This window comes from Capricornis sumatraensis, chromosome 17, assembly GCF_032405125.1.
Source record: "Capricornis sumatraensis isolate serow.1 chromosome 17, serow.2, whole genome shotgun sequence".
Classification (NCBI taxonomy): domain Eukaryota; kingdom Metazoa; phylum Chordata; class Mammalia; order Artiodactyla; family Bovidae; genus Capricornis; species Capricornis sumatraensis.
In genome coordinates, this window is record NC_091085.1 from 71,041,606 (window position 1) to 71,064,861 (window position 23,256).

Consider the following 23,256-nt stretch of genomic DNA (forward strand, 5'->3'; position numbering starts at 1 on the left):
GCTCAGAGTTTACCTCTGATTCACTGAGACAGTGGAAATCACACTTTGGATTTCCTTAGCTGCTGTCTCAGGCTGCATCCTCACATTGTCAGGTAATTATACTTTTAGCCACCTAACAGATGAAGGGAGGGTGATGGGGATGGTGTGTAAGCTGGATGGCTGTCTGTGCGGCAGGGCTCTCCATCGTCTCACTTTACCCACTGTGGCAGCAGCCTCCAGAGAGGCCGCCACCTCCTTGTGTCACGCCGTCAGGCGGTTTCCTCCCACATTAAATGGAAGTGACCTTTGTCACTGCTAGGATATGGAGGAATCAATGGAGTGTGGCTTCCGAGACTAGGTCTTAAAAGCATATTGACTTCCACTTTGTTTCTTTTGGAGCTGCCATGTTGTAAAGACCCTCAGTTAGCTTTATGGAGAGGTCCTTGGGACTGCCTGCCAGTGGCCAGCACTGACTTACCAACCTCATGAATGTGCCATCTTGAAGGTGTATCCCTGCAGCCCTGGCTGACACCTTGACTTATGAAAACCCTTATGAAAACCAGCTGGAACCACCCAGATAAGCTGCTTTTGCACTTCTGACCCCACAGAAACTTTGTGAGATGAGAAATATTTATTGTTTTAAGTAGCTAAATTTTAGGATGACTCATTAAGCAGTCGAAGACACTTGGCCAACAAGATCAAACCAGACAGTTCTAAAGGAAATCAACCCAGAATATTCATTGGAAGGACTGATGCTGAAACTGAAGCACCAATACCTTGGCCACTTAATATGAAGAGCCAACTCATTGGAAAAGACCTAATGCTTGGAAAGATTGAGGGCAGGAGGAGAAGGGAGCTGCAGAGGATGATATGATTGGATGGCATTGTCGACTCAATGGACATGAGTTTGAGCAAACTCCGGGAGGTAGTGAAGGACAGGGAAGCCTAACATGCTGCAGTCCATGGGATCGCAAAGACCTGGACACAACCGAGTGACTGAGCAACAACAATTGAGCAGTAATGATAACTAAAACACTGTACAGTTGACACTTGAACAACTAGGGTTACAGGCACAGACCCCCAGGCAGCCGAAAATACACATTTAAGGTTACAGCTGGTCCTCTGTATTCATGGTTCTGCATCTGTGGATTCAGCCAACTGTGGATCTTGTAGTGCATATTCATTGAAAAAAAATTGCATCCTAAGTGGACCTGCCTAGTTTAAACCCATGTTGTTCAAGGATCAGCTGTATTCTCAGAATATGATGCTTACTTGACTCATAATGTTAGGTCACACAATGGGTAAATAAATAACTCAAGATAGTCCTTTGCGTGCATGCTCAGTCACTTTAGTTGTGTCTGACCCTTTGTGACTCTATGGCCTGTAGCCTGCCAGGCTTCTCTGTCCATGGGGTTTCTCCAAGCAGGAATAGTGGCGGGGGTTGCCATGCCTCCGGGGATCTTCCCAACCCAGCCATCGAACCCATGTCTCTTACGAGGCTCAAAGGCCTTTTGGGTAATTTTAGATACTCTTTCCACCTCTCCTTTAAAAAAAAAAATCCATGTAGATAAATACATATAGATATATAGGATTCTTTAATAAATCTTAAATGAATATTGAGGGATTGTGTACAGTAGCAAGAGAAGTGTATGTTAGATGGCAAGATACTTTTATCCTATGTTCTGTGATTTTGTCATAACCTAAAAATGTGTTATAAGGTTATAGTCTGCCTTAGGTGTAACTTCAGATTATGTTACTAATTTTGGGAGAAAACTGTAATGTTAACATAGATGGTGGGACTAAAGGTGATTTTTATTTTCTTTTTTATAATTATCTGTACTTCTTTCAAAATGTTTTATAATGAATTTATTACATGTAAATATTATTTTTAAAAAGCATTATCATTAATATTACCAAAGTGTATATGAAGAGCTAATTGTTTAAACTTTAATGAAAGCTAAATCAGTACTTTAGAAAAATTACATTAATTCATTCACATGCTTATTTATGAGACATTTGAGCACCTGCTCTGCCAGAACATGTGTTGGATTCTTGCTCTTAAAAAGGTTTTGCCAACAGTTGACACTGATCCCTGAAATGGGGAGATATGTTTGTGCCTAAAGGGCTCTTGACACAGCTATGGGAAATGAGTTCTCACTGAGCCTCAGAAGTCAAGGAAGATGTCACAGAGAATATATACAGTCTGTGAAAATAAAGTCTTCCAGGATAGAATACTGGAAGTTGGGTTTCTCCTGAGCATGGGAGCCAGCATGAAACAGAAGAGGAGCCCAGCCAACTCACTAAACTCATGAGTGAGAAGAGGGGCCTGTCCCCAGGAGGGCAGAGAACCAGGGAGAGCCCTGTCCCTCCTCCCTGCATTGGGAAGACCTTTTCTAATGTTGGAGTAATGGAATGTTTGATTAGGGGGGAATTAGGAGGAGCTGTAGAACAGCCTTTTGGTAGAAAAATCTCACACTTTTGGGCCATTTTTTCCTTCACTTCCAGTGTAAATAGTGCAGAAGTGGAATTTTCCTTCACCATTATATGGAGGAAAACCAGAGTAAGCATTGCTCTGCATTTTAGGATTATTGTTAAAACTGGATCCATATAGCATCTTTGCACTGTTTCAGCTTCAGAAAGTGGTGGTGACTTCATGTCATATTCACGGCATCAAGAATGTGCTTGGCGGGTCCCATTCATACATCATGTCTTAGTTTTTGCGTACAGCAGGGTTGCTGTCATACACCTGTTCTACAGTTGCAAAAATGGAAACTCAGACTGAGTGACTACCCAGAGCTCTGAGTTCTTCCATGGATTAGAACTTTGAGTCTCTATTTGATTTGTACATGTATATTTTTGATTAACATTTATTTTTTCCACTGAGGGTGAAAGATGTAAAAAAAATAGAAACCATGGCCTAATTGACACTTAATCCTTTGCATTCTTTCTCTGGGGTTGGAAGGCTTAATAACAAAAAACACTAGCCTGTCAGGGCTCCGATTCTGGCAGCTTGAGAATTGTTTCGAGGTTTGGAAAGTGCTTGGTCTCCACTGTGCTTTGCGCGCAGACAGCGGCTGTGACGGAGTCGCAGCAGCTCACATCATTGAAGGCTTCCTTTAAGTGCCAGGCGTCATGCTGATAAGTGCCTTCTTTCATGGACTAGTTCAAAAGGAACGGCAGTCTCCCGATGGCGCTTTTCTCTGTGACCCTCAGTCACTGCCAGCACCTGCTGGATTTGCATTGGCTGCGACTCGCCCTGACTGTACGCCGCTGACAGGCAGTTTCCATCCCCACAAATAGTGGTGCCCCGTTTTGGAGAGGGCTGGCGATGCCGGTAGCCCTTTGTACAGATGTGGACGTTTGGCACAGGGTAGCTTTGGTATGACGGGCCAGAGCATTTACGCAGGGCCAGTGTCCTGATGTGTCCTGGGATGCCCATTCACTGCCTCCTGAAGTAGATGCTGCCTCCTTCCCTGAGCACCTTAACCGTCGATGGTACGGACAACTGTGAAGGGCCAGGGGGTGGGGGCCGGCAGTGGCGGTGGTGGCGGCAGGCACCAGGTGCAGAACAATGACTTCCAAACTGTGTCCCGAGCTGCCGGCCCCAGGAGCGCCCCACGGCCTCATTACCACATGAAGCGCCGCAGAAGGACCTTTGCATTTTCTCCCAGTGACTGTTGGGGAGCCAGGGGGGACACCCTCCTCACCCCTAGTTATTAACAATGGAGCACAAAGTCCTGGCAGAAGGAACCTCACCGTGTACCCTGGGGCTATTTTTGATTACAGCAAGTGGCTATGTCTCAGCGTATGCCCTGGCAGATGACGCCGCCCTGCGCCCCCCCAGCCCCCGCCCCTCATCCTTCACCCTCCCCTGGAGATGAGCAGGCAGCCTGTCCTTTGTGCGTTTCCTTGGTTGGCCTCTGGCGCTGCTGCAGTTCACTGATATGTCCACAGCAGCCGGCCCGCAGGCCTGACAGGCTCTGACAGTGGTTTTTACCATATATGGCCATCAGAGCTCTGGGGCTGTCAGCCGGCCAGCATCGTTTCCTTCCTTTGCTTTGATTGGCTGCGCAGCGGCTTGGAGAATGGTGGGATCTGGGAGTCTGTGGTGAGGGGAAGCCACTGAGTCAAGTGCAAAGAACGTTTAACTCTTTCCTGGTTTTCTGGAACATGTGAGCCCAGGCTGAGCACACAGGCAGTGCTGCTGGCAGAAGCCTCTGTGTATAAACGTGATGATGACCCCACGTCGGGCACGCAGTGAGGAGCAGGTTTCTACATACCAATTACGCTACTGAAATAGACTCCAGGTGCCGTAGACACATTCCTGCCATCCCTGCTTGTCCAGAAGCCTCTTTGTAACCATATGTAGCAGACATTCTGCTCGTGCCAAGTTGAATTCCACGCTGACTGGGGGTGGGACCTGAGCTGAGTCCAGGCTGAGCCTGAGGGCAGTGATGAGCACGTGTTGGCTTTCTCAGAGGAGCGGGGACTTGGGTTTCCTTTCTGGCTGAGCTATAAGTCGGGAGTAAATGATACAGGCTACTGAATTGGGTCTCTGCTCTGGTGCTCCTGCTTGTTGACAACCACTGCAAGATGTCAGCTGCCTTGGCCATGCAGCCCAAAGCATTTGCCTAAAGAAAGAAAGGAAAAAAAAGAGCTGTGATATTTTTCTGGTTTTCATCCCCACTTCAAGGAAGGGTGGGTTTCTGCTCTAAGGGCTGTGGGTAAACCAGTGCAGAGCTGGGATTGGAAGGGGTGGTTCTGGGGCTTTTCCTCATTCATGGAGGGTCCTGTGGGAGGAACCCCCAGGGTCAGGGAGATGACACTCAGGACAGGGGTTTGGCAACCAGTTCCTGTCCTTGCTGAGTGGGTATTGAATACTTTGTTTTAGTTTCCTGTAGTTGCTCTTACATTGATAGTTCTTTTGCTCTCCAGCTTTTCCTTTCAAGCTGAACTGTGTTTTGACTCATTTCTACTTCGTCATGGGTTCCTAGTTTTTCTTTGTTCTCAGACCAGAGGTGGTATATGGAATTATTTGTCTGCAGTGATGAGTTTTTGCTTTATAAATCTTCTGTTAAGTCAAGAAGTTAGATAGAGCCTCTCCGTTTGCTGTTGTATATTTAGGCGTGGCTGAGCCAGGAAATGCCAACTCTTCCACCTTTCTGCTTTCGGATGATAAAATAGCCATAGTTTTACAGTAACTGCTCCCAGATTCTTCATGGACTTTTAAAATGGTCTCCTCTCTCTTCAACCCAGTTTTTAAAGAGGACATGCAGTGTCAGAATGGTTTGCTTGGCATTTTCACTTGTGCCCATAGAGACTGTTCCTTTTTGCTCACAGGCAGGTGAGGGCTCCCACACCATGCCTGGCGGCTGTGATGGCCGGCTTACTTTCCAGCGCCCGGTAACCCAATCTGTGTGTGCTCTTCCTGAGCCCCTCCTCTCAGCTCCACCTTAAGGTTAGCGTTTCTGGTTCCCTTAAGGTAAAACCTCCTCAGAATGTTCCATTCCTGGGCCATGAAGGAGCTGTCACTCTTGGTGACCGCCTGTCTGCAGGCCCTGTGTCGTGTGCATCAGTCAGCTGCTAGGCGCCCAGCCTTGCACCATGGACCACTCTCCCCTGCACCACCCCCCGCCCCACCCCCACCAGTCACTGTAGCTCCTTCCGGTGGAGGAGCAGGGCCTGAAGAGATTTCAGTAGAACGCATATCCACATAAATAATACTGCTCGAAGAAAAAGGAAGTTGGAAAAAAAAAGAAAAACCCACTTCAATAGTTACCCTTTTTTGACTGCTTTGAACTCTGCACAGTGTGAATGGAGGCCTTATGCCCAGGCTCTGCAAACTTTTCATTTGCGTCCAAGCACATGTTTGACTTACCATTCTCCTTGCAGAGAATGAGTTTTGAGGGAATTATTCCAAGGCCGGTGGTGAGAGATGATCCATGCCTCTGAAAAGATCTTCTGATGTATCAACAGTATGATAGTTACTGAACTTTGGACACGTCAAGTGATTTTGATCAGCATTTTTCCCTAAAATGAAAACCTGTATGAATATAAAGTAGGGATGAACAGTTTGGAAAAATCTGTGTTCCTTGAGCCAGGGTGTGGGGGGAAGCTGTTTGGGCCTTACATCTGAGAATGGTGTAACCAGTCCAGATAATAAACTCAGATTATCATAATGGATTGTAAAATGGCTGAATTATAAGAAGACTGCAGATGAGAAGTTTGGAGGGAAGTCGTGGGAGCTGCCTGTACTGGACTGACTGAGGGAGACTGCCGAGGAAGCAGGCAGAACCCACCGCCCCGGAACACCTTGCGTGTCTGACTGAATCCAGAGTGTAGACTAGGACATAGTGTGTGGAATACCCTCAGCATCTTAAAAGGGAATATCTGATTTGAATGATGGAACTAACGTGTCACTTTTTGACACCATGGGAGTTTTGTTTTGTTTTGTTTTTTAAACTTTACGGAAACATGTTGGTTGTGAGCAAGAATAAGCCTGCCAGGTAAAGTGTTGTGTGGCTTTTACCGAAGGTCGCTTTTAGAAGTAACCAGTAATTATTAGACTGAGCCTCCTTGGCACCAGTTTGGTAGCATCTTCAATTTAATATTGAGCAAGCTAATGTGTGGATTGAAAGCAGTTACCATGTCAGGCGGTCTGTCTTAAATGAAGAAAGTCATCCTAAATGATTAATGCAGCGGTCTTATGGAAGCGTTCCAGAGTTGTATTTTGAGACTTTGGGAGGGTGAAATGTCTGCACCTGTAAAATACACCATTAGCTTCCTTGAAAATACATCCCAGAGTGGAACTGCTTTATAGAAGCGTCTGTGACAAGACTTCTGTATGTGTCTGTTTCGTATGTATCAGAAGTGCTTTGATTGCATGGTAGTGTCTTCAGTGAATGTGATGAGTGCACTTCGTAAACATGGATTCTTTTTTGAAAGGAGATATGACAGGTAAGGTCGGGAAGATCCTCTGGAGAAGGGAATGGCGATGCATTCCAGTATTCTTGCCTGGGGAATCCCACGAACGGAGGAGCCTGGCAGGCTACAGACCGTGGGGTTGCAAAGAGTTGGACATGACTGAGCAACTAACACTCCACTCTATGACACATAAGTAAGACACACTGTTAGATGTAAGTGGAAGCAGTTGTGGTTTCCTATTCAAGCTAATGGGAAATACCTTTGCAATTAGAAATATTTTGAAGAGTTATGTGGAACTTGCTATGCCTAAGGAGGAATGTTTTTGCCAACTTATTTAAAATTGCATTCCTTCTTAGAGCAGTTTTACAAAGATATATTTACTAATGCTTAAATTTTGATTGTTCACCACCCCCCCAAAAGAGACAAGAAAGCCTATGGGAGGAAAGTGTTCCCAAACTCTGTGGGTTTAGTGAAGCATCAGTCTCCAGGAGCTGTGCTGAGGCTTGTAGCCACTTTGAAATATTTGAGGACTTTTCCCAAACCCAGAGTAAATGACAGCGCCAGTGTCCTGGTGGTTCTCAGCTACCAGGAGTGCTGGCTGGAACCTGTCAGAACCGTCAGCCTCAGCCTGGGCTGCCACGTGGAAACTGCTGTCCCAGCTGTCCCTGGTGCCAGCCGCACACGCACTTCGGAGAGCCATTTTACCCGGGGCTCATATTGCTGGGTCTCCGGCAGGCCACTGAGTCCTTTAGGTAATAATAGTCTGTAAGCCAGTGCTCTGACCTGTTTCACTGATACGTCCCACAAGTGTAGGCGTGGGGTCTGAGCCAGAGCCTTTGGGAACCTTGGTGTTGGTCATTTTCTCCACTTGAGTTGACTTGCTAGTAATTCTCATCACTTGGAGTTTTAGCTGGAGAGGTACAATAGAAGTTGTTCTATGGCATGTGATGGGGATAACTAGTAAATAATCAGTATATTTAAACAATTATTCAAAGCAGGAAATTTATATCTGACTGGCTAGTCTCAGCTAAGCTTTGAATTCCACGCTAGCAAAGTAGTAATATTTTAGATGATGTAACTGAGGTGACGCATCCTTAATGAAACAGTGGACTGATTTGTTAGGAAATGAAATTATTCTATATATAAGCCTTGGGAAATTGATGAGTAGTTCTTAAATCACTGTTTAGCCAGAGACGATACTTTAAAGGCAGTTATTAAGTTCTTGTCAGTCTTCCTTCCATCCTCTGCATTCATTTAAATTTGCAGCTTAGATGAGCAGGTAAGCCATGTTGTCACCATGACTTGTAGTCATGTCTTTCTGAATGGCCCTTCACAATCTAGAATTAGACATGGATTCCTCAGTTTATTCACTGGATGATAAATGAGGATGTATCATGATTATGAATGAGAAGTGCATTCTCATTAGGTCCAGGCGCAGAAGGACTTTCTTAAATGATATGCCCTCATCTTTACCATATAAGGCCGTTATTGTATGGTTTCCTTCGGTTTCCAGGGACTTGAGCTCTCAGCAGTTTGTAATTGCCCAGCTCCGCCCTTTTAAAGATACATACTCATGGGTGAAATATGTTGTTGTGCTTTGGGTTTGATTTTATTGTGGGTAAGAAACTATTTGGATGTGCAAGCCCTTGGAATCAAGGGTTGATGCTTGACTGTGTTTGGAGAGCATCCTGCGTGTGAAACCATCAGTGCACATTGAAAACAGCAGTGTTTCTCACACGTTCAGCCTCGTGTTCCTTTATCACTACCAGACATTGAGTCTATTCCCTTCCTGCTGTGCTGCAGAAGGATGTGACTTTCCCTGCTTTATTTGTTATAAGGATTTAGGGCGATGTTATAACCAGAGGAAGCAGCTGTTTGCAGGGTATCATTTTTGATTAACTTTGGGTTTCTGATGACCAGCTCCCAATAATTTCCACTTTACTCTCATGCCTTTTTCACAACCTCATGGCATAGTGGAAATTGTCTTTCCCTGTAGAAACCTTGTAGGATTGTCAGTGATATTTTCGATCTGTGCTTCTTGGCTTTCTCTGTTGCTATTTTTTATCTAGAAAATGGGAATAATAGAGTTGCTATATCATGCAGGTAGTTGTGATAATGCAGATAAAAGATCTTCATACAGTTCTTAGCATGTAATGTAAGTCTTCTGAAAGCACTAGTGATTTTTATTACTGATTTTTTTAATAGAAAGGAGGGAAATAAGTGGCACTTGTCCTTTAAATGACATCCAAGTCCCTGTGAAAATGCTGGGTCCTTTAGTACTTTTATGCTGTAGACTTGTTGGAGCTGAGTTGAGAATGCAGAAATGCTGCTTACTATTCTCAGGTACCTTACTTAACTGAAGAATACTGGTAAGTAGCTATTAACTTTTGGCCAGGGTTGTGTAATTTTAACCTAAAAAAGAAAAGTCATTTAGTAAGCTTCTGAGTATATAAGAACAATTAGTTCCCTGGTGGCTCAGCCAGTAAAGAGTTAGCCTGCAATGCAGGAGATCTGGGTTCGGTCCCTGGATCAGGAAGATCCCCTGGAGGAGGGCATGGCAACCCACTCTAGTATTCTTGCCTGGAGAATCCCCATGGACAGAGGAGCCTGGTGGGCTACAGTTCATGGGGTTGCAAAGAGTTGGATAGGACTGAGCAATTGAGCATGCACAGCATAGCGTTAATGTACTCCCAGATTCCCCTCAAGATTGCTGTATACCCAATAAAAAGCTCTTCTTAGCCCAGATTGAAAAAAATTATTTGGTGTCCTTAGCTTTTGAGAGCTTAGTGACTGTCCTCTACCATTAAGAATGCCACAAGTGGTTTGCTAGGGAGAGCCCCCGAATGCAGAGACCCTGAGATCAAATAAAACAATTCAGGTAGAAAAATTTTCGAAAGTTAAACATTTTTTAAAAATGTAAATTAATAGCAATGCATTAGTGTGTTTCTCAACTTTATTATATTTTAATTATTTTTAAAACTAGGAAACAAGTCATACATAATAGAACACTCCTGTGCTCACCCACAAGATTAAACAGATGTTAAAATTTTGCCATGTTTGTTTCATCTCTGTTTTTGAAAAACAGTAAAGCATAACAGATGTAGTTAAAACACCATTCCCCTTTTCATCTTTTTTTCTTCCCCAGAGGAATCATCTTCTCAAAGTTGCTGTGTACCATTAGTTTGTACCTTTATTACATGTACTGCTGCTGCCGCTGCTGCGTCGCTTCAGTCGTGTCCGACTCTCTGCGACCCCATAGACGGCAGCCCACCAGGCTCCCCCATCCCTGGGGTTCTCCAGGCAAGAACACTGGAGTGGGTTCCCATGTACATACACCTATAACACAGACTATTATTTTCTATATGTTAAACTTTTATGTAAGTGATGCTTACTTATTCTTATACCAAAGGACAGTTTAATTGCTTCTGCTTTTTTCACTATTTCCAACAGTGCTGCCATGAATACCCTTCTTGTGCGAAATATGGGACAGACCATGTAGAAGTGGTGTTGCTGAGGGGTGGGCATCTTCCACTCCAGTTGTTTCCAGGCTGCTCTCAAAGGAATTGCAGCAGGATACTCTCCTGGGTGCAGTTTTTATGAGTTCCCCTTTCCCAACATCTTTGCTAGCACTTGTATTTAAATTTCTAAATTCTTGCCAGTTTTAATAGGGGTCAAATATTATTACCTTATTTTATTTTATTTTAATATTATCAATTTTATTTAATGGTGATTCACTACATATCAATCACTCTACTAGGTGACTTAAACTTTTTTTTTTTTAACTTTATAATACTGTATTGGTTTTGCCATACATTGACATGAATCCGCCACGTGTACCTGAGTTCCCAATCCTGAACCCCCCTCCCACCACCCTCCCCATATCATCTCTCTGGATCATCCCAGTGCACCAGCCCCAAGCATCCTGTATCCTGTATCGAACCTAGACTGGTGATTAACTTCTTACATGATAGTATATATGTTTCAATGCCATTCTCCCAAATCATCCCACCCTCTCCCTCTTCCACAGAGTCCAAAAGTCTGTTCTATACATCTGTGTCTCTTTTGCTGTCTTGCATACAGGGTTATCATTACCATCTTTCTAAATTCCATATACATGTGTTAGTATACTGTATTGGTGTTTTTCTTTCTGGCTTACTTCACTCTGTATAATCAGCTCCAGTTTCATCCACCTCATTAGAACTGATTCAAATGTATTCTTTTTAATGGCTGAGTAATACTCCATTGTGTATATATACCACAGCTTTCTTATCCATTCGTCTGCTGATGGACATCTAGGTTGCTTCCATGTCCTGGCTATTATAAACAGTGCTGCGATGAACGTTGGGGTACATGTGTCTCTTAATTCTGGTTTCCTCAGTGTGTATGCCCAGCAGTGGGATTGCTGGGTCATAAGGCAGTTCTATTTCCAGTTTTTTAAGGAATCTCCACCCTGTTCTCCATAGTGGCGGTACTAGTTTGCATTCCCACCAACAGTGTAAGAGGGTTCCCTTTTCTCCACACCCTCTCCAGCATTTATTGCTTGTAGACTTTTGGATCGCAGCCATTCTGACTGGTGTGAAATGGTACCTCATTGTGGTCTTGATTTGCATTTCTCTGATAATGAGTGATGTTGAGCATCTTTTCATGTGTTTGTTAGCCATCCGTATGTCTTCTTTGGAGAGATATCTATTTAGTTCTTTGGCCCATTTTTTGATTGGGTCATTTATTTTTCTGGAATTGAGCTGCATAAGTTGTTTATATATTTTTGAGATTAGTTATTTGTCAGTTGCTTCATTTGCTATTATTTTCTCCCATTCCAAAGGCTGTCTTTTCAACTTGCGTATAGTTTCCTTTGTTATGCAGAAGCTTTTAATTTTAATTAGATCCCATTTGTTTATTTTTGCTTTTATTTCCAGTATTCTGGGAGGTGGATCATAGAGGATCCTGCTGTGACTTATGTCGGAGAGTGTTTTGCCTATGTTCTCCTCTAGGAGTTTTATAGTTTCTGGTCTTACATTTAGATCTTTAATCCGTTTTGAGTTTATTTTTTGTGAATGGTGTTAGAAAGTGTTCTAGTTTCATTTTTTTACAAGTGGTTGGCCAGTTTTCCCAGCACCACTTGTTAAAGAGGTTGTCTTTAATCCATTGTATATTCTTGCCTCCTTTGTCGAAGATAAGGTGTCCATAGGTGTGTGGATTTATCTCTGGGCTTTCTATTTTGTTCCATTGATATATATTTCTGTCTTTGTGCTAGTACCATACTGTCTTGATGACTGTGGCTTTGTAGTAGAGCCTGAAGTCAGGCAGGTTGATTCCTCCAGTTCCATTCTTCTTTCTCAAGATTGCTTTGGCTCTTCGAGGTTTTTTGTATTTCCACACAAATTGTGAAATTATTTGTTCTAGCTCTGTGAAAAATATTGCTGGTAGCTTGATAGGGATTGCATTGAATCTGTAGATTGCTTTGGGTAGTATACTCATTTTCACTATATTGATTCTTCCGATCCATGAACATGGTATATTTCTCCATCTATTAGTGTCCTCTTTGATTTCTTTCATCAGTGTTTTATAGTTTTCTATATATAGATCTTTAGTTTCTTTAGGTAGGTATATTCCTAAGTATTTTATTCTTTTTGATGCAATGGTGAATGGAATTATTTCCTTAATTTCTTTTTCTACTTTCTCATTATTAGTGTATAGGAATGCAAGGGATTTCTGTGTGTTGATTTTATATCCTGCAACTTTACTATATTCATTGATGAGCTCTAGTAATTTTCTGGTGGAGTCTTTAGGGTTTTCTATGTAGATGATCATGTCGTCTGCAAACAGTGAGAGTTTTACTTCTTCTTTTCCAGTTTGGATTCCTTTTATTTCTTTTTCTGCCCTGATTGCTGTGGCCAAAACTGCCAGAACTATGTTGAATAGTAGTGGTGAAAGTGGGCACTCTTGTCTTGTTCCTGACTTTAAGGGAAATGCTTTCAATTTTTCACCATTGAGGATAATGTTTGCTGTGGGTTTGTCATATATAGCTTTTATTATGTTGAGGTATGTTCCTTCTATTCCTGCTTTCTGGAGAGTTTTTATCATAAATGGATGTTGAATTTTGTCAAAGGCTTTCCCTGCATATATTGAGATAATCATATGGCTTTTATTTTTCAATTTGTTAATGTGGTGAATTACATTGACTGATTTGTGGATATTGAAGAATCCTTGCATCCCTGGGATAAAGCCCACTTGGTCATGGTGTATGATCTTTTTAATGTGTTGTTGGATTCTGATTGCTAGAATTTTGTTAAGGATTTTTGCATCTATGTTCATCAGTGATATTGGCCTGTAGTTTTCTTTTTTTGTGGCATCTTTGTCTGGTTTTGGTATTAGGTTGATGGTGGCCTCATAGAATGAGTTTGGCAGTTTACCTTCCTCTGCAATTTTCTGGAAGAGTTTGAGTAGGATAGGTGTTAGCTCTTCTCTAAATTTTTGGTAGAATTCACCTGTGAAGCCGTCTGGGCCTGGGCTTTATTACCTTGTTTTAATTTGCAGTCCCCTGATTACCAGTGAAATGGAGTGCTTTCCATACATCTGTTGGCTTTTCAGGCTTCCTTCCCTGTGGATCCTTGTTCCTGTCATTTGCCCCTTATTCTGTTAAAGTGTTGTTGATTTTGTCAGATACACATTTTATGTATACATGCATGTAATAGTGTACAAATACAGATATTAAATACAGATATTTAATACAAATATTAAATCTCCCATTCTGCAACATATCTTTTTACTTATGTTTTTTGTGAACAACCTACACTGCTGAATTTAGTTTACATTTTTCCCCCATTTTGAGGGATATTTGCATCAATATTTATGTCCTGTAGGTTTCCTTCATGTTAGGTGGTACGTTCCTTAGGTTATGGGTTCAGCAGTGTGCCTTGATTTTCTGTTCTCTGGGGATGTTGGTTGGATAAAACTCATCTGTACAGCCATCCAGGTCTGTTACGTTTGGAGTTTACTGACTGATTGGTTTTGTGCTGGTTCTTTTAGGGTTCTGGGTCTGTCTAGGTTTCCTGTTTATTGAAAAACTTTTGATACATCACATATTTTCTAGGAGATGGCTTATTTTTTCTGGAATTTTAAGATTTGTTTTAGCTATATTCCACAAGTTTTTATATGGCATGTATTTACTGACTAGTTTTAACCTTTTCCTTACACTTTCACTTTTCTTTTTTTAACCTTTTTCTATTGGCTATTGGCCAGTTTTGATTTTCTGTGTGAATTATTGAGTAATTCAGATGCATTGGAGATTTTTGGTTTATATTTTTCTGTTAATTTTTAATTGTATTGCATTGTACTCAGAACATGCACTTTAGGATATTGATTCCTTTGTATTTTTTGAGATTGACTTTGTGGTATCCTAATTGGTTATGTTAAAAATAAATATTTAATGTGTGTTTGGAAACGATGTTAATATGTGCTTGTCTTACCTCTATTGCAGTTACTCATAATTACTACTGTTCTATACAGTCAGTGCTCATTTACACTGATCACATTTACCAGTTTTTTTGCTCACAGCTTGATTTGGGATCCCAGCTCTTTCTTTTGGTTAACTTTTATTTCCTGAAATAAGCCCTTGAACTTAATTCTTTGAAATTATCTTTGAAATAAGTCCAAGAACTTAATTCTTTGCATAAGAGTCTTTAAATGCTAAGTTTTCAGTATCTTTTTGTTTAAAATGTCCCATTTTTTTGGCCATCCATCACTTTTGAATGACAGGTTATCTGGGTATAGAATGCACAGGTGGTTGTTTTTCTTAGCATTTCCAAGATATTTTCCCCACATCTTTGTTTCTGTACTTGCTTTTGAGAAGTCTGCCTACAGTTGACCTAGTCACGCTCTCTCCAAGTAATTTGTCTTTTCTCTCTGGCTGCTTTTGTTTGAGATTTTGTCTTTGTTTTCGGTGTTTTGGAATTTCACTAGGATGTGAGTAAATGTGGATTTGTTTTTAGTTGTTCTCCTTGGGACTTGTGCCTCTTCAATCTGAAGACTTCACCTTCAATTACACCGGAAAAATCCTCCGCGTTCATCTCCTCAGGTCTTGCCTTTCCTGCAGCCCCTCCTTCTGCAGTGTCTGCTGCAGTGTGTCAGATCCCACCGTGGGGCTCATGTCTCAGAATGTTTTAAATTATAAAATATCACACATTCAAGAGAGTAACTGCTATATAGTTTAAATAATGATAATAATGCATAATATAATGATAATAATATCAGGAAACAAACACGAGTGAGTTCACCGCCAGCACCTTGAGCAGTAGACTGTTACCTGGGGCAGGAGCTCCGGGGAGGAGTACTCACAGGGAGAGTTGGAAACTCTGGTTGGAAACTCCTGGCTGAGATGCTTGGTGACAGTTCCTTCTTTATGGAAGGGTATGGTCAGGGATGTTGATAGAGTGGGTTCCAGCAGTTGAATTCTGGCAACATTGCTGGGACAGTACCGCGTGCTTTCCCTTGATTATGTCAGTCAGTTCTCACATCAGTTCTGGAAGAAAGAACTCTAGGGTTCTCGTTTTACAGGTGAGAACTGAGGCTTGGCCAGGGCCTCAGGGAGAAAAAGGCAGTGCCACACCCCAGCCCTGGCACCTGGTCCCTGACTTTTGCTGCTCTGTGGCCCGTCAGTGACCCACATGGCTTCTCATATATGACCCAGGTTCTCTATAATACTGATTCAGGAGACCCACACTCTGGGTTGAATTAGTTTTGCAAGAGAAAGGGGCAGTGTGTGAAAAAACCCAGGCTTCAGGTCTGTAGGCTGGTCCATCTTCACCCCTCAGCTGAGAACTCAGCTTTCTCAGCAGAAAACCCTCCCAGAGACTAAGCCGACACCTCTGGTTGAGCGTCCTCCTGCTTCCCTGCTGCCGGGCCTTCTGCCGCCGCACATCTCGTGCTGTGCTGTAACTAGAGCTCTAGATGGACTCCACGCTCGGCCAGGCCAGGCCTCCCTGCTTGCCTCTGTCTCCAACACTCAGCTCAGTGTCTGGCCCAAATTGCACAGATAACACATTTGTAACTCTTAATGATGGAGTAAGTTAATAAGTTATGCAGGAAAAACTAGTAATAAGTGCCAGTTTTTCATTGAGTGTTTACTGTATTCCAGTACTATAATTTTTTTATAGATGTTATATAGATCATTGTAATGCTGGGCTATGATTTACCTCATTTCTCATTTCCTCTTCATGGTACTCCTCCTAGGTAAGTATTATTATTACTCATTTCACAGGTGATGAGCTGAAGCTTAGAGAAATTACTTGTCTGAGATCATATGCTATTTAACCAAGAGAGCCTGGGTTTGAACCCATCTCTCTGACTCTAAGCCTGTGATCTCTGCTTTAGCACACTGCTTCCCTGGAGATTTCCGTAGTCAGTGAAGAAATCCAAATTTACTGATCTTAAACATTTTCCAAAAAGCCTGCTCCTGTGTTGTGACACTTGGCCATAACAGGAGAGGTTGGTTTACACTGTGGTGATCCCTTTCTGTCCACCTGTGTTTAGCACATGTAGAAGGACCTCAGAAAGGACTGGCACTAACCTTTTAAAAAGGAGCTAGCTTTTATATACCTGTTGTTGTAAGAGCATTTGTCTTGGTTAACACAGAATTGGTCCAATAAGCCACATTGGCTTGTTAGGTTCAAGTGTGTAACATGAGCACATTGTGATGGTTGCTATGACCAATCTTAAAAGTTGTGTTCTTAATGAAATGTGGATCTGGGTAGTGCCTGAGTGCTAAAGTGGTAAATTAGAAGGCCCGGCTGGCATTTCTGTTGATTGAAGACAGCAGAGACCTTGGCACATCCTATGTCCTTCAGCCCCTGAGCACTGGTGAAAGCTTTTCTTTGTATTACCGTCACTTGCTTGCTCACAGTGCCATCCACTTCCAGAGCTGTTAATTTGTATATATTCAAGGGTATTAGCTTATCATATTAAAGGTTATATTTTACGCTTTGAGTAATACTAGTTTTTTTTTTCTAAACAGTAGAAACGCCTATAATTTACAATTCAGCTATTTGTTAGAATTGTATTTTGGTAAAAAGTTTTTCTTTTTTGCTGTGTCTCTTTATGCCATTGATTAATTAAATCTCTGGTTCTGGAAATGTAGCTCCTTTGTTTGATAGAGCATCCTCAGTAGTAACTTGGACAAGGCAATGGCACCCCACTCCAGTACTCTTGCTGGAAAATCCCATGGACGGAGGAGCCTGGAAGGCTGCAGTCCATGGGGTCGTGAAGAGTCAGACATGACTGAGCGACTTCACTTTCACTTTTCATTTTCATGCATTGGAAAAGGAAATGGCAACCCACTCCAGTGTTCTTGCCTGGAGAATCCCAGGGACAGGGGGAGCCTGGTGGGCTGCTGTCCGTAGGGTTGCACAGAGTCAGACACGACTGAAGTGACTTAGTAGCAGCAGCAGCAGCAGTAGTAACTATTTCTAGAAATGCAAGTTGACAGTTCTTATTGGTTGACGTTGGCTGATCTGAATGAACATGATCATTGGTAGAGTGTTGAGAGTTCAGGGTAGAGGTAATAAAGGAAAAATGGATCTGAGAAAACATACAGACTCTGTGGCCTTGATGATACCTAATAAGTATGTTTCTCTCTCCTTTCAGACTGGTCGAATTGACAAATCCTACCCCACAGTATGTGGCCACACAGGACCAGTGCTGGACATAGATTGGTGCCCACACAACGACCAGGTCATTGCCAGCGGCTCGGAGGACTGCACTGTTATGGTAAGTCCCCGTGGTATGGTGGGCACGCAGGCCAATGAGGAGGTTTGAAATGCAGAAAATTGTGGTAGCTTTGATTGTCCATTGTATTATGTAAGAATTTAGCAACATCAAAGTTTAACTTTGGTAAACCTTTTTACAAGCCCTTATATCAAGGAGTTGTACTCTATTGTCTTTTTTTCTTCTTTCGCATGAGAGAGAGAGAGTGTGTGTGTGTCGTCTTCCTTGTTAACAGTTGACACATCTGCATGGTTGGGAAGATTTTAGAAAAGATAAAGTGACTTTCAAATATTTCCATGAATGCCATTGGACAGCATAACCTTCCTCCCCACCAAAAAGGCAGAGAAAATTGTTAGCATGAATTGCATATTCCAGTGAAATATGATGCCAGAGGTTATACAGATAAATGGGACATGAAACAGATACTGAGAGATAGTAATGAGTTTTTTGCAAGTGCTTATTTCCAAGCTAATGTTTGTGGACCCTGATTAAGAAAGTCCTTTCTCTGCAAACATCCAACTTGAAAGATTTTTAAAGTAAGTTCTTTATGTGCCCTAGGTTCTGAAAGTAGGTTATGTGTGAAACCAGGCTTTGGTGGAAGGAAGGAGTACTTTTGAAAGTGAAGTTTCTTGTTCTTGATTATGTTCTTCTTAGCCTTCAAATGTAATTATGGGTTTGGATGCATTTTTAACCCTATTCCAACATCTGTTGGAAAGGTTGAGCCTGAGTGCGGAAGGGGAGTCCTGAAGTCAGGTCTGGATGGGAGCAGGTCTTCCCTAAGGCAGCCTCTCACTTGGCAGTGGAGAGCTGCAAGAACCATGCTCGGGTAGCTCCCTCTTGGGTTTCTGTGCACTGAACCAGACCTAGAAACATTGTTTGGAAGGCTTTGTTAATTATAATTATTTTACATAAACACAAATTAATTCCTGAACTGTGCCATTTAAACATTTACCAATTTTTCTCATGGACTTTTGGCTGAGGATAACTCCTCCTGTGATCTCATGATTTTGGCAGCCAAAGCATATTAAAGAAATATGCTGCTATTAAAAGGGATTGTTCCATTTAACATGCCTTGCTAAACTGATCATTTGAATGGCTGCAGATACATTTTGCTAAGGGAGAGAAACAGTGTTCTGACCCAATGCCAAATCTTAATCTAAGAAACCTTAACCTTTCTTAGAGAAGGGTGTTTGACCCATCTCTCCTCATCTCCAGCATTATTGGTCATGTTACCCTTTAAAAAACAAACAAACAAACCACCTTTGTGTTATAAAAACACGCTAAACAGTTAAGTGAAAAAGTGAATTGAGAGATTTATGACAGAGTGAACATCCTGTGACCACCACCCAGGTCAAGAAGTGGGATTCTCCCAGCCCTCTCAGACTCTTCCTATGCCCACCCCAATCCTGAGCCACCCCTCCCTCCACAAGTAACCAGTAAATTCACCTCCTTGCCTGTCTTTGTGGTTTTAATCATGTAAACGTGTATCTCTGGATGATGCTAGAGCTCAGTCTTCCAAGTTTTAAGAGCTTGGTAGGTCTTTTAAGTCTTTCCTAGTCTACAGGAGGAGCTCCTCCTCCATCCTCTCCTTGTTGGAGGTGCCTGACCTTCGACCTGAAGCTTCCAGCAGTCTAGATTCTGCTGATTGCACCCTCATGGTCCAGTTCAACCTGCTTCTCTCTCCTTCAGATTCCCTGCGAGTTGGCAGCTGCATCCTGGAGTGTGATTAGATTTAGATTCCAACCCTTTGACAAGCCTAGAGCTCCAGCCCTGGTTTCCCTCAAGGCATGAGGTCTCAGGATGCCTGTTTTTTTTTTTTTTTTTTTCTCTTTTTTTAAATTTGCACAGTTACTGGATATCAGTTGTTTTCAGTTTTCAGCTGGTAAAGTTGTAAGCTAGTCCTCCCTCTTATCTATGTAGTTACCCAGGAGTATATAGTTCATACAGGAAAGCAGGGTAAACATTTGAGTCTTTCCTTTTATTTACCAAGTTTTCAAGATAATGAATTGGTTCTCGGTCTTCCTCAGAAGGTGACCAATTAGTTTTTCCTTTGGAGGTTTTCTTCCCCTTTCATTTCATATGGAACTTATGGATTTGAACTTATTTCACAGTTTTTGATCCATTACAGTTCTTTTTTCAAAGCTCAGCTCATTCAGTCTTTGCTCATGGGAACCTGTCTGTAGTCCCCGATTCCTTCTGACATGACCCTGCTTGTTTCTGTTGCTTCCTTACTCTTTGGCATGTCGAAGTGTCCAAGGCCCATCCTGGACATCTCTAGCCACACACCTCGAATCGGCCTTTCTCTCAGAAGCTCTGGTTTCTTTGAATGGAAAATAGAATTTCTCGGTCACCGTCTGGGTGCTTAGGGATGCTCATTGTTACTGTGGTGATCATTGTTTATAAGACCGTGTGGTAAATTTGTTCAGAATATACATATATATTTAAAGATATGATACCTTGTGACTTAGTTTTAATCTTGCTAGTTCAAAGTCAGGACTATAGAGTTTTTATCTGACTTCTTTAATAATACATCTCTGTCTCCTTTCTTTCATACCCAGAATCCTGGTTTTCAGGGAGTCAGGATGAATTAAAATATTCTAATCTATCTCATTTGCTGTTTCACGGTATACACACAGTAGTCTCACACTAAAAATACCAATAGTATCACCACTGTCATGATTGCTGAAAGCAGTTAAAAAAAAGTCATTTGGATCATCTGACACTCCTCCTCTGGTAGATTGTAGACCCCAGTTCTCTGGAAACCAACCTGAGAGGGCTCCCTGCTGGGATGGGCTGGATCCACACTGAGGAGCAGTTCCAAGGGACGGAATCAACTAGGAAAGGCTCGTGGGAACACGTGCTCTAAACTCTTCTATATTGACAGCGGCTTGTTGTGACCTTTATCAGTTCAGTTCAGTCGCTCAGTCGTGTCCGACTCTCTGCGACCCCATGAATCGCAGCACGCCAGGCCTCCCTGTCCATCACCAACTCCTGGAGTTCACGCAAACTCATGTCCATCAAGTCAGTGGTGCCATTCAGCCATCTCATCCTCCGTTGTCCCCTTCTCCTCCTGCCCCCAATCCCTCCCAGCATCAGAGTCTTTTCTAGTGCGTCAACTCTTCTCGTGAGGTGGCCAAAATATTGGAGTTTCAGCTTTAGCATCAGTCTTTCCAATGGACACCCAGGACTGATCTCCTTTAGGATGGACTGGTTGGATTTCTTTGCAGTCCAAGGGACTCTCAAGAGTCTTCTCTAACACCACAGTTCAAAAGCATCAATTCTTTGGCACTCAGCTTTCTTCACAGTCCAACTCTCACATCCATACATGACCACTGAAAAAAACCGTAACCTTGACTAGACGGACCTTTGTTGGCAAAGTAATGTCTCTGCTTTTGAATATGCTATCTAGGATGGTCATAACCTTCCTTCCAAGGAGTAAGCATCTTTTAATTTCATGGCTGCAGTCACCATCTGCAGTGATTTTGGAGCCCCCAAAAATAAAGTCTGACACTGTTTCCACTGTTTCACCATCTATTTCCCATGAAGTGATGGGACTAGATGCCGTGATCTTTGTTTTCTGACCTTTATACTTGAAGGTAAATTTTTCTGGATATAAAATCCTCACTCACAGCATTTCCTTGAGTATTTAAATATCTTATTTGGGCATGAAGTGTTGCTATAAAAAACCAGATGATGGTGTAATTTTCTTTTCCTTACAGAGTATGTTCTTTTTGCCTAGATGTTCATAAGGTTTTTGTTTTTTTCTCAAAATGTAGTAAATTTTGCTAGACTATTTTTGGTTATTCTGAGTTGGTGTTTCTGAGTGTGTGATGTGCTCTTTCAGTGTAGCTTCAGGTCTTTTTTTTTTTTTTTTTTCTTCCCTCCAGGAAAGTTTTCTTGACTTAGAAGTCTTCAAAATTTGTTCTTTTGCTTTGGTTTTTTCCTTCAGGGACTCCTGTTATCCAAGTGCTTTATCGTCTTTCTTTGATGTTTGATATTATCTATCTAGCTTTGATATTTATCAGTTTCTCTCCAAACCTTTCTTCTCCTTTTTTTAGCATTTGCAAAGATGTTTAATAGCACTCCTGTCTATTAAAGAAAACACAAAGTTCAAATGCCCAACAGTAATTATGTTTAACACTTGGTATATACATTTGGATAAAGAGAAACGCTGCTGAGTAGACATTGGATTTAAATAAAGGTGTTGTAGGTATAATTCATTATAATTTATATTATGAATAAATTAGAAAAAAAGGCTGAAAAAGACAGTAGAGGTTTATTTTTCACTATTCTTTCATTTGGACCCAAACGCACCATGCCTCTGCCCCACCAAGAGCTTATTACTTCCCGCCATTAAAACATAATGATGACTCTCCACCAGGCAGTTACAGCACAGAACCAGCCCCTGGTTCAGTGGAAGCAATGTTTGGGTCTACAGTTTATATGCTAACTTCACCCCAGTTTGAGGAGCACAGACTCATGCCTTTGGTCACTTGAGACTTTTTAAAAAGCACCAACTGATGGTGTTAGCTGATTTGGACCTGAAATGCCACTGTCCACCAGAGAAGAGGCTTTCATTAGATTCCGAATCTGTTATTTATTTTTCAGAAATCAAAACAAGAAGAAACTTATGAGATCAAGGCCAGCCTAGGAATGTTCATAAAACCTCTCTTCAGCTTGTGACTGATATATGAAATTACAGATAAATAAATATCCCCTCCCCAACCAGGTGTGAGGCTTAACCAGCAGCTTCAGAGGCCTAGTCTGTCTATTGTGTTCAGAAAGAAACTTTGCCTTAAAAGGTCAGACCAGTAGCACTGCAGCCCCAGCAGCCTCTGCAAAGAGCCCTTGCCAGCCACCAGCAGTCGGACACAAGAGTGTCCAGCACCAGTCCCCAGGCCTCCGTCCCCAGAGTTTCACAGGCAGGATCCATGTGAGGGGAGCAGCCCATACTGCTGGAGGATGGCCCAATACTCCCCAGGGCACAACCGGGCAAAGGATGCCAGACTTTCCATCCACAGGCAAATCGACCACAGTTGAGCCTAGTCAACCTCAGGGCTCTGGTTGTCCCCAGTTGGTCCCCAGTCAATCACCAGGGACAGACAAGGCCAGAGGTCTTGGAATTCCTCGACATTCAGAGAGCTGGCCTGAGGGCTGAGGTTGGCGCTGGTGAAAGCAAGTGGTCCCCCAAATGCCTGGGCTGAGTCGGGCCTGAAAGGCATGGTCAGGAACCCGGATACCTGCAAGAGGAATGGAGAGGTTCGGATCCTCCGAGGGTTCCATCCCAGGGTCACTGGACTTGGGGGCAGCGGGTGGCTCAGGAGCCCCTCGGGTGTGCACACATGGCGGGACCTGCAGACTTCAGCCACACTGGGGTCTGCGGGCCTTGGCCCCCTGCATGGGCGTACCAGAGGCATCCCTCTTACTCATTTCTTGTAGGCTAAAATTTTTCTGCTTTTTACCTTTTATTTCTTTGGGGTTGTTATTTGTGTCTGTTTGCTCTTAGTTTCTTTGTTAGCCTTTGTTTCTAAAGTACTTTTACTTTGAGATCTTATTTTTTCTTGATTTCCACCACCTTGTTCTTGAATTTTT

At 42.5% G+C, this 23,256-nt stretch overlaps 1 protein-coding gene across 1 annotated transcript in view; it reads left to right on the forward strand.

Annotated features, from left to right (window-relative positions):
• Window positions 1–23,256, forward strand: part of CORO1C (coronin 1C) — a 78,533-nt gene that overhangs the window by 32,630 nt on the left and 22,647 nt on the right. The window contains exon 3 of the mRNA XM_068990094.1: window positions 17,545–17,667. Within this exon, the coding sequence (XP_068846195.1) occupies window positions 17,545–17,667 (123 nt within the window). The remainder of the gene's footprint in view (window positions 1–17,544; window positions 17,668–23,256) is intronic.